The sequence below is a fragment of the Porites lutea genome, chromosome 8, assembly GCF_958299795.1.
Source record: "Porites lutea chromosome 8, jaPorLute2.1, whole genome shotgun sequence".
NCBI lineage: Eukaryota > Metazoa > Cnidaria > Anthozoa > Scleractinia > Poritidae > Porites > Porites lutea.
Genome location: NC_133208.1, coordinates 492,194 through 504,668, shown reverse-complemented (window position 1 = coordinate 504,668; position 12,475 = coordinate 492,194). Strand labels below are relative to the sequence as shown.

General features: G+C 37.4%; 1 protein-coding gene across 1 annotated transcript; it reads left to right on the top strand.

Moving 5' to 3' along the window:
* Positions 1 to 593: 593 nt before the first annotated feature.
* On the top strand, positions 594 to 4,694 carry LOC140946805 (uncharacterized). Its single transcript, XM_073395916.1, has 5 exons — positions 594 to 790; positions 1,989 to 2,251; positions 2,934 to 3,045; positions 3,600 to 3,722; positions 4,453 to 4,694. The coding sequence occupies exons 1-5, from the start codon at positions 712 to 714 to the stop codon at positions 4,611 to 4,613; spliced, it is 738 nt and encodes a 245-aa protein (XP_073252017.1). The 5' UTR covers positions 594 to 711; the 3' UTR covers positions 4,614 to 4,694.
* Positions 4,695 to 12,475: the final 7,781 nt, after the last annotated feature.

The following is a 12,475-nucleotide window of genomic DNA, read 5'->3' as shown; positions in this document are numbered from 1 at the left end:
AATTGTGTGGTATAAAGTGATAAAACTTGGGGATATTTTATCGAACATTTCTCGTACCCTGGGTGTAGTTACTAGAATATGGCCATGGTTTGTCAAAACTTAGCTTCATTAATTTTTTAGTTAAGTGTCACTTAGCAGTTATGCAAAGTTTTTGTAGAAATTTCGGATCAATCGAGGTTTCTGGGTAACTGACCACCTACCCCTCCCTTAAGTCAACATTGACACATATTTCTCACTTAGGGCAAAATTGTGTCTTAGGGGAGGGGTGGGTGCAAAATTCGAAATTTGAACATCTGCTAAAGGCAGCTGTAACTTGTGATAGGTAACGATCACTCAAAACATCATTTTCATTGGCCAAAAACAGACGAAAGATTTATAAGGCCACGTCCACATTAAACCGGACAGTTTTAAATCCGCATATTTTTTACACGAATCGGTTTTCCATTCACATGCAACCAGTCAATCCGCTCACGGAAAGCGCTTTTTTTTGTAAACCGATATCCTGAGGGGCTTAAGGTCCCCTCAACACGAATCCGGGTAACCAGATATGCGAATTCAAAAATTGTGTTGATTCTTGTAGACGGGTCTAGACGGGTCTATATTGACCTCGATGTTTGTTTAGTTATGCAGGTGATAATTAACCTACTCTATCTTAACTCTTGTTTTCTTCAATGTTCTGCGTGAATCTGTACTTGAAGAGAACGATGCACAATGCTTGCTAATTTGCTACTTTTTTGTATTCACTTTTTGCTGTCTACTTGGAAACAAGTGTCAGCCTGCTTAAATGACGGTAAGTTTAGTTAGTGCCCTAAATAAGTGCCTTGTTAAATAACTTTCATGCTCTTTAGAAATTTTCTTAAAACACGATTCTCAGTGGAGGCAGTTTTCACGCCAAACAAAGAGATACCATTTGAGTTTTCTTCACTGAGTTACTGTTATTTCTGTAAGTTTTACTCGCGACCTAATGGTTCCTAATCAATCTTCGGCTTTATAGGGTAGGCGTTACTAGTAAATAAAATATTTCGCGAAAATCGAAGGGACAAATTTAGCAAGACTTAAATGGCAGATTAACCCAGTTAGAACCAAATTTTGCTTAAATCTTCAAAAAAAAAAACACGTTTTAAGTAGGTTGATTTGTGTTATAAAACAACCTTGTAATCTACATGTTGACAGGATGACATATCATAATTGGATGTACGCGGAAAGATCTGGCTGTTTAAATATCATACAAACGGCCCAATTCAAGTGCGATCTGGTAGATCTGGTTAAAAAAATTTCCTTTGAAAAAGTTCCTTTTTTAAAACTCGAAGGTTTACAAGAAATACCTGATTTGTTAGCAGTTTTGCTACCCAGCTATTCTGTAAAGGTTTTGATGCCTATCTTCCGTTTAATATCGTTTGCAATATGAATTAGAAACAGTAAAACAGTAAAACGTAGTTAAATTAATATCTAGTCAATCTTCTCCCTACTTTCATAGGTAAATTTGTGTACAACGCAATAAACTTGCCTAAACTATACTCTATAAACGTCGGAATAAATTCCTTAAATATATATATATATATGTTGTATAGTTAATTTTTTATCTCAGTTAATTTTTATTTTTCCATTGTTTTTGAATATGGTAATGTATGGTAATGAATTGAGACAAAGGAAAAAACAAAAATTACCTGAAATAAAAAATTATCTGCAACATATATACATATCGTGCGTTCACCTGCTTCATTTAAAAGGTGTATAAACTCAGTTAACCTGACACTGGGCATATGACGTCAGACTCGGTTGAGAGATAACTTTCACATTTGCAGACTTCAAAGTAATGGAAGTCTAAAGTGAAGAAAGTGTTCTATAATTTCATTTACAGAGAGAGAAACGCGTTTCAGCCCAACCGCTGAACAATATAGGGAATCCTTATTTAAATTTGAATAGGAAACCCAAATGAACTCTATTACAAGTTATAGAAATATAGTTCTGATATTTTTTTTCCTAAGTTCCTTGTCGTGAATTGGCGTTCCCAAGTTTTCTTTTCTTTGCCGACAAGCGCCTGAAGAACCACAACATAACAACTTTAAAAGTTCGCGATCTGGATGAGTGTGAGTTGAGGTGTTACTACGAGCACAATTGTGTCAGCCTTAATTTTGAAAACAAAATGGATGGAAATGGAAAATACAGCTGTGAATTGAACAATTCTACACACGAAGAACACGATGAAGACTTTGTGAAGGCAACAAATTTCCTTTACCGCGGAACAAACGTAAGATCATTAAATTTTAACGTTATCCAGTCTCAGAGCCTATTAATACCATAACCGAATGCCTCGTCCAAAGAAAAACGGCTGGATCTCAGGCTTTGGGCTGGGCTTTGTTGCAATATTCAAAAATTGAGTAGATAGTTTCTGTGATAACTGCACGGGATGATCTGAATATTATGGAATTTGACGCGCTGAGGGCCAATGACGTCATTTATGATGGTAGCCGTGTTGCCACCCCCCCCCCCCCCCCCCACTAAATCTGACAACTACACTAGGTCTCTTCCTTTCGCCAGCCATTCTCAATTACTCTCTGAAAAGCAAGTTTTTCTCCTTAGACGATTTTGTTTCAACTGTAGCCGTTTTTGAGAAATTTCACTTTATTGTTATTTTAAGATCGAAAATTTTTGTCATTACCTCCGCCCTTAAACTGCAAGCGCCTCCCAAAAGAAAGCGTCTTTTGCTACTTAAATAACATGAAAAATTCAATTTAACTTGTTAAACACCTCAAAACAGCGCCCCCGTATGTATGTAAGACGGGCTTATCCCTAAACCCGACGCTTAGAGTTGGGCTCTGCCAATCTTTACTCATTTTCCTTGAATCATGATGAGGCGGACACCACTCGCAAAGGTTTAGAAAGGCTCAGAAGCATAAAGCAATATTTCTTTTCCATAATCTTTTCCCCAGAATCCTTGTGGTAGTTCTCCGTGTAAAAATAACGGAACTTGTCAATCAGGATTTACCAAGAAAGGATATCACTGCTTGTGTCGAGGCTGGACAGGTGCAAGATGCCAAGATGGTAGGTCTGAAAAATGGGCTAAGTGAACGCAGTAGTCATGAAACCACGTAAGCTGTACCGCGTTTAATTAAAAGGGGGAAACCGCAAGTGAGAACATTAATTTGAAGAAAAGTATATCCGCTGTAAAATTAGCCCTATCATTGTCGACAAAACCATCACAAGTGCATCAAGCGCAGGACCTTCCAGACGGAAGAAAGAAACAGCTTTCCGGCTCCCGCATTTCGGAAGCTTGGCATAGATGAAAGAATATTCCCTTTACTCTAGAGTGGATTTGCAACACGTTGCCCTTTACTTTCACCTTCGTTTGGCCTACAATTCTCGATCTCAGTTGTTATTTTACGCTAATTAGTGAGTTACAGTTATCAGGGTTTTAATGTAAAATTTTCGGTGGACTGGCGAGTTCTCGTCTAAACGAAGACATTGTGATTCTGATAGCTAAGTTACTCTTATATAACTTAAGCTGCCAGTTCCACTGTCCAGATATCGTGCAGATATTTCCGGCGCTTGCTTTGCAAAGTAACTGAATGATTCTTGTAATAACTATCTTCACCTAGATATTGACGAATGTGATGAAAAAAGTCACGAGTGTAGCAAGAACGCAGATTGTACAAACACAATGGGATCTTACAGATGCAAATGCAAAACTGGTTTCTACGGAGATGGATATAACTGCACAGGTATCCCAGGATTTTTGTTCTGTCGTTAGCTGACTTCAAGTAGATTAGCATTTCACTGAAGACTTGGGAATGTGTCAACCTCTCCTTTTTTTTTGTTTGATTTATGAATAAAAGTCTGGTTCTAAGCCGTGGCCTGACGGTCAAATCTCTCTCAAGAAGCACCTCCCTAAAGCGCACACCTATAGGCGAATCTTTGCTGACGTCCTTGTTTACATTTTTCCTTATTACCATACGACTTAACTCGTTAAAGACGTGGCCATACATACGAACTAAATGCAAAAGTTGAAAGAGCTGGTTAAGTTGAACAATTTGTGCAATTTTCAGCTCTTTGTAAGCAATATTGAAGACGAGTGCCCCTGGTTTTTGTCGGCAATTCCTTTGGTGACTGTGCCTTTTCCCATTCTGGCCCTTTTTTTAAACAAACTTTCTCTCGCGGTTGTTCAAATGTAGAAACTTTTCAAATAAAAGTTAAATACATACCGATTTCAGCTAGCGTGATTTGCATGGTGTAAAGCCCTTGACAATAATATTTGGCGCTTCAAAATTAATGTTTATTTATTGCTATTTATTATAACCCGAATTTCACGGTAGTTTGTCTTTAGTTAAAATGGAAAAGAGAGAGGGGATATTGGACTTAAAAAGAGAGAAGTGATGTTCCTTGATAAAGGATAATGGTTCTGGAGATGCGTGGGGTTTAAAGGATTCACGGTGTTAAAAAAAATTATCCTAGATATAGACGAATGTCAAGAAAAGAGATGTGGAACGAACGCAGCTTGTAACAATACAGAAGGATCTTTCAGATGCACCTGCAATTTTGGTTACTATGGAGACGGATACAACTGCACAGGTATCGCAGTGTTTTATTCCGTTTTCTCCACAGGGGCTTTATAAAGTCTCACATTCCTCAGATCAAGCGATTGTGGAAGAGGCGTAAAGCCTTGATTACTACAATTTTTCCCCGCAAACTTTGATAAGCCTCCTTATCAGGTTCTACCTATAACACAATTAAATAATACTGAAGTGTTGAGGCCGGCTTTAAGAAAAAATTACATTACCTTGTCACAATAGTTCTTCACTCATCAACAAAATATACGTTCGTGGAATCTATGTGAGCTTGAAATGTGGGCAAAAATACCAGATAATTAAAAGCGAGTTAAAGGAGCAACAAGTGAGATACAAAAAGCATTTTATTTAATTCTTCCGCTAAAACAAAAACTAGCCCCTTAAATACTATCGTATTTTTTAGAAAAGCCAAATAGTCACTCAAGTATATTGCATTCAGAGGGAAACTGACGTTTACTTTGAATTTTCCGACATTGATCGTAGGTATTAAACGTTAAACAAGATTGTATGTACACAAATATATCATGCCTAAATAGTTTTCTATTGCTCGTATAAAAATTTAAAAATTTGATAATTTTCCAGTGAAGGAAACGCTGGTTAGAGATATTTAATAGCATTGAAATAGCATCATGGATACACAAATTTATGCGAAAACCTCATTATTACCCTCACGGCAATCTCACGGTGTGCTAGAGCCATTTTTTAAAATAACATGCGGAATATATTGTTCCCTTAGAATGTTATACTATATTTGACTTCGAAGATCATGATTTGTCAAACTGGACTTTGGAAGGTATAGCATTCAATAATCAGCCAACATACGGGAATAACACATCACGAAGGAACAAAAAGAGCAACCACAAAGGGGATTGGTGGATTGGTACCTACGAGAATCGGTGCAGTCCCTCTGAACCGTTTGGGGAAATACAAGGTGATGGTCCTAAAGGCTCATTGACGTCACCCAGTTTTCAGATTACTGGAAAGTTGCTTACCTTCCTGATTGGAGCAGGCTGCAAAGATAGTACAGGTCCAAACATTCGTGCCGAGCTTATTGTTGATGGGGAAGTGGTTCGCAAGAAGACGACAAAGGCGTGTAATGAAGCTATGACAGAGAAAAGATGGAATGTAACACGTGACGCTGGTAAAAATGCCCAGTTGCGTTTGGTTGACCATTTCTCAGGGCACTGGGGTCACATCAATTTTGATCACTTACAAGCTTGTCATAAACTTATTTCAGACACGGATTCTTGAGTTCTCTTGGTTAAGTATTAAACTTGAGAAGTTATGTAAGATGAAAAACACTAGTAAATTTCTGTTCCTCATTTCCAATCCCCCACTACATAAGTTTTTTTATTTAATTTTGGAGTTAGTTAGAATTTATAGTTCTCTTCGTTAATTTTTCTGTATCATTATATCCATTTTTTAGGGAGTTTAGAGTTTGATGTTTTGAATTAACTCGGTAGTATTTTCCTAAACATTCAAACAGAATTGACGGGCTTTATTCTCCTTTGAAAAAACAATTGCAATGGGAGTCATTCCTCTCCCCGAACTAAATTACAAACTCAAAACGAAAGGAAATTAACGGGCAACAGTGGGGTGCAATGACCTTCCACTCGACAACGTTTCGCTGGCCTAAAACGCACGCAGTGCGTAAATAAACACAAGAAAGCCTTAAAGTTCAGCTTAAAAGCGAAATTCAACGCCCATTTTGCTAATTTATAAAGCAAAGACGCAATAATTCTCATAACTTTAAACGTCTTATAAATCTTTGCTGTATGAATAATTAGTTAGCTTAGTGGGGTAGTCTCGGCATCGTGAGAGACCTAAAACGTGATCAACACGTAAACAAACACAAGAAATGCTAAAGGAAAGATTTTCGCTAAATTATAGAGAAAAAGAATAATTTTCATACAAACTCTGTTAATTGCTGCCTTATGAAAAATTGATTATGCTTTCATTGTGTCTCTCAGTGTCTGGATACACCTATAGTATCCTTAAATTTCGCCCCTATTTGGGAGTAACCCTTTAAAGCTTAAGTTTCAAGCTAATTTTCGTGACCGATGTAAGCAATGATTGTGAAGAATGAAAAATAGAACTTTAACTTCTTTTAATATAAGAAATATCAAGAAATTTAGGGTACACCTTTCTTAGCAACTTTTTTGCACTCCAGTGCGCAACTTTCCAGCATTTTCCGAGCACATTCGGGACAGACGTAGTTGCAACTGGTAAAAAAAGTACATTCGCCGCGAACCCAGCCTAACAGTATAAAAAATATTGTATAAGATTTTATCAGCTATCAGTAAAAAAAAAAAAAAAAAAGAAAGAAAACGGGTAGAAGGGTCATCCTTGCAGCCGAGTGAACTTGTTTTTTTTTTTTTCTTTTAAGGTAGATAATTATTTTTTCCATTTTTTGCCTAACAATTGTTACTTGTTATGATTACTTAGTTTAAGTTAGGGTTAGATATAATAGATTGTATTGTTATTGTTTACTAAGTGTTTTGTAGGAATTGTTGTAATAACTTAACTCTGTTTTTGTATTTTATTCAACCTTAGTCATTGTCATAAGCTTGTTTAGTTAGTTGGTTTGTGTTTTATACTTCGTATTTATGCGGTCAATAAAGCATATTAAAAAAAACTTTCAATAACAAGCGTTTATATAAGAACAAAAGTTTACCCCTTTGTATTCCTATATAACGTAAACACACACACACAAGGCGAATTTTTCAGACCCTTTTTTATAGCCGCCTCTGAAATGAATCTTTATGAACTTTTTACTCGTTCTTTATCCTTTCCCCATTTTAGAGTAAATATTTTGACCGTTAATTCTCAATTATCAGTCACGTGACGAAAATTTGAGCTTCTAAAATGTCTTAAATTGCTAAGGCCATTAAGTTACATTTGTAGTTCAATTTTCAGGATCATTGGTAGAAGCAAACCGTTCCTAAATAGCATTTTAACAAAATATGCATATTTATTAGATAGTCATGATCTGCGATCGATTTAGGACTATTGACGTTGATGCAATCTTAAACAAACTACTAAGGCCTACTCTGGGACCTTAAGTCGCCGTAATTTTAGGCGACTTAAGGCGATTTAAGGCGACTTTAGGCGATTTAAGGCGACTTTAGGCGACTTAAGGAGAAAAAGGTGACATTTAGGTGAGTTACATGTTAATGAATATGTTGGAGTTAATTTTTAATTTCAGTTAATTTTTGGTTTCCCTTTGTATTAAATTCATTAGCATACATAACCATACCCAGAAACGATGGAAAAATAAAAATTAACTGAAATAAAAATGAACTACAACATATACAAAATCAAAATCTGATAACACTACCTCTCTGGGGACACAATGTTGTAGCATAAGTTAATTCAGTCTTGAAGACATCTACATTAGGCCCAGTTCATACGTCGTGCTTCTGCCGTGCCGAACTTAATTCTTGAATTAAGTTCGACATAAGCACGGCAGAAGCACGACGTCTGAATCAAAGTTTTTAATTTAGTGCGGCAGAACAATTAAGTTCGACAAGGTCTGCCGTGCTACACGACTCTGGCACGGCAGCGATTCAGACGTCGTGGTTATGCCGTGTCGAACTAAATGCATAAATTTCAGAAATGTATTTTTCGCAGGAATTGTTATCTTGCGTGTCCCGCGAGTAGCTTCGAGGAAAAATGTCCTTCAATGAGCATGTGCATTGATTCTGTTTATTACCCCAGAGCTCCTCTGCGCATGACGGCCAGGAATCAGAAGCGTAAGCACTGGGCCGGGGTCGAGAATGGTTTAAAACAAACATGGCGGCTTTCCGCGCAAGTTTGCATGCTCCTTCCTCCTTGGTTTGCAGTGCTGCAGAGTCCGATAATTCATCAGAAGACGAACTACCTTTTGACGAAAATATTCCACTAGCTGACTATAAAGAACAAGATGAAGAGGAAGACGAGGAAACGATCGGCGATGTTGATCCAGTGTCATCGCAATCATGTTGTATACGACCAAGGATAAAATTAAAGGTGGCTTTTGATACACGAAACGTTTTCTTGAACATCTGATCAGTGTATGTGTTCCATACTTCTTTGAACCATCCTTTGTTACGGGGAAACCGTCGACATGATCGATCAGCAGTGGTTCTCTCGGAAGAAATAAGAAGAGCAAAAAGAAAAAAAACTTCTAATAATAACATTCGCCTGTCGGTCAAAAGGAAAAGGATTTTCTGCTGCATTTCTTTTCTTCTCCTCCTCGAGTTTTGTAAGAGTTTTGCAAGTAGCAATTTACGCTGGAGGTTACGGTGCGGCGCCATTTTCGTCACCGCTTACCGCTGTACTGACTACTGTGCGAACCCTGAATTAAGTTCGACTCTGGCACGACGTCTGAATTGAAGTCGTGCTTGTGCCGTGCTTCTGTCGAACCCAATATTAATTAGGTTCGGCACGGCAGAAGCACGACGTATGAACTGGGCCTTAGTCTTCCAAATTTTCAACAGTCTCAGCTACCTAATATTTTGAACATTAAATATCAAGGTAGCTTGTGTTGCAGGTGTATTCTAACCGTGGTTAGTAACATTTGCGAAGCAGCTCTAATATCCTTGTTCTGGGCCCTGATGCACTAAATGAATTACCAGCATTTTGAGTTCCCCTTCAACATGATTGGCAAATGGACAATGGCATTTTTAACAGTCCAGTCCTGGCATGTTCTCTAATCCTGATACACACACAGGGGGTCCAGAACTAGGATTTTGCCACTGTTTTGCAGATGGACTTAACCCAGAGTTTAGTTCCATCTGTGGCACAGGCTAATATCAAGGGTGTTGGTTTAGTATTACATTTGCAGAGACAAAATCTGAGTTAGAAGCAACCAAAGGGATATATTCTCTCTTGGTCTTTAAATGCATTATTTCATAATATAAGGGACAAAAAATCAATGGTTCCTGCATTTCTTTTTCCAAAAAATAAAACCATAAAAGTAGAGTATTTCAATACATCTCTGTAACATACTGTGAGCTGGTTTGTAGCAAAAACTTTATATTGAAGTGTCTTTTTTTCATAATTTGACAACAAACATTTAAGTAATTAATTTAAAACATCTAAAATCACTTATCGATATCGCACATTATGGAAATGACGATCCCCACTGTATGTCTAGGCAGTTGCTCTGCCAATGTTTGTCCCCACACGCTTGGCTAAGAGGATGTTTTTCCAATTGAATTCAAAACAAAAAGTTTGTAGTTCTCGCCGTATATGTATTGCTCCTTTCCTGTCTCAGTCAAACAAAACACTTCCAAATACTTGCTTCGCTAGTGAACCGTACTCTCTTATCCATGGTCTCTCTGGAAACTTTCCAGTCGGGTTGATTTCATGAGTGCATTTATGCACCAGCAGAAACGTAAACAACTAAGCTTAGCTTCAACCAACCTCTCTCGGTCTGTTCCACGCGGCAGCGTTTACGCTCTCAGCACAAAAGAAAGCATTATGCGTCATGTTTAAACCGATGGCAGTACCAAGTGTAAACGTTTCCATTATTATGTCAGAAATTTCCATTTAAAAGGAGATCTTTAAAAGAAAACGCGAGGTACAACATTCTATCCGCCATTTTGCTTCTCCCAGAATTCCACTGCAGTCGCAAGCTAATTTCCATGGTTTCTCGGTCCCGCCCTCTCCCCGCCTCCAGACCAGTTAGTCACGTGATCAAAACACACTACTTTCTGGGCGGCCATAACGTAGAGGAAAGAACAGTATTATTTCGCTTTTCTACGTTCTTCATCAATAATGAGCGATTACATCAAATCGTTTGGCAGGGAGCAATCACGACAACATAAACAAAGAGCAGTATTACGCACCTTCGATGTACAAAGCTTGAATTTCTGTCTGGAAGGGAAGACCTAAAGAGACGGCTGTACAAGCTAAGCTAAGTGTTCAAGTTTATAAGAGTGGTTGTGTTTCTGTCAGTGATAGATGGATATAATTCGACGGTAAATACAGATCAGAGGTTGTGTGCCGGAGAAAAAACTTATCATTAGTTGCTCTTAAAATCTGGGTCGGTAATTTACATGGACACTTTTTTCGATTGACCTTTAGACTTGTATTAACTACCAGAAAATTTAGATTAATGTTGTGGCGGCAATAATTGTTTTTTTCTCTCCCTTCAACCTACCTGTATTGATCTTAGTTACTTGAAATGTCTTTCAATGTTGGACTCTCACAAAGCAGTAGAAAAGAGTTTTAACTATATTTTGTTCAGGGTGCAAAGAAAGTCGGCTGTACAGCTTGCCTAGCATACACTAGCCTGAAAGCCATTTTGACTAACTCCAATTTTTTTTATGAATGGGACTGATTACAGTTCTTCTGTAATCTGAATTCCCTAAAAAACTTTACTTGCCAGCCAGGCAAGTTAAAAACGCAGTTCACTAGCTTAATCATAAAATCCAGTACCCCAGGGCTATTGCCTGGACACTACTCTGTCTACTCTCTTTGCACACTGTTTAATGTAGTTTAGCTAGAACTTGAACCTTTGAATGCCTTTTTAAACAATATTTTTACTGAGAAATATGAGACAAACCTCCTGGATGAAATTAATAAAATACCTGTACAAGTGACTGGATAAAGTTGTGTACTATATGTTGTCATGTTTGCATAAACAATACAGGAATGATTATTCTTGTATTGCTTACGACTAATTATTACGTGTAGTAAATTGTGTAAAGTAATTAAATGTATAAATTAGAGGGCTGGAGAAGGAATTAATGGGTCTTAAGTCACCGTGGGAGTTTTTTTGTGGGGGGTGGGGTGGGTCTGTGGCTAATATTATTGAACATGGGTTATTATACACTTTATCAGAAATCATGCATTCTGGAAATAGAAAACTGAAAAAGTAATAACTACAAGACAATTTGAACCTCGTTAAGATTTGAATGATTTAGTGACTTAAGGAAACTAAAGGCAACTTTAGGCGACTTAAGGCGATTTTAGGCAACTTAAGGCGATTTTAGGCGACTTAAGGCGACTTTGGGCGACTTTAGGCGACTTTAGGTCCCAGAGTAGGCCTCTACTACAAAGCTGTTTAAAAAAGCTTAAAAACGTTTTACCGCAGTTTCCATTGCTTTACAGTGAATAAGTATTTTAAAAAGAAACCATTAGGTTACAATTGCATATCAATTTGTCTGCTGTGAATCATAAAGCTTTAATAGGAACCATACCGCAACAACTCAAAATATTTTATTTCTTTTATTAAAGGACTGCGCACACATTGCTTAAGCACTTCGCAACTTAAAATCTTTTAATGGAAAATCTTTTGATGATCTTCTTGCATCCATTTATTGAATAGTCTTAGAACATCAAATTTCAGTAAATAAAATGGAATAAAACCGAAGATTTTTCGAATGATAATAATTAGCCATATTATGTTAACAAATATCTAGCTCCGCTTTTTTATTCCCGCTTATAGAGAGGAGAAGTCGTTAGGTCACGTTGCCATGGTAGCAAAATTTCTGGATGACAACAAAGCGAAAACGTCTCTTAAAAAGTGAATTCCGCGCACCGTTTCAAACTTCATCGATCTTATTCAATTTCTTTTTATGTTTAAAATCTTGGCGAAATTGTCGGGGATTAATCCGAAAGGACCGTATCTGAGTTTAAAAAAAGAAAAAGAAAATTCTTGTGCTGTGTTCACCAACTCCATAAAGCGGGCGCGTGAAATTAGGAAGTTTCATGTCGTAGTCGTGCAACGACGGCAAAGAAATGTACAAAAAAGCATGATGCACGTGCAAAGTTGTTGTTTTGCTCATATAAACCTATTGTTTTTTTGCCGTTCTCGTTGCCGTTGCCGTCGTTGTTGCTAAAGCTCCCCATTGTTGTGATCCAGAAATGTTGCTACCATGGTAACGTAACTTCACACTTCTCCTCTCTATAGACTCCAAAAT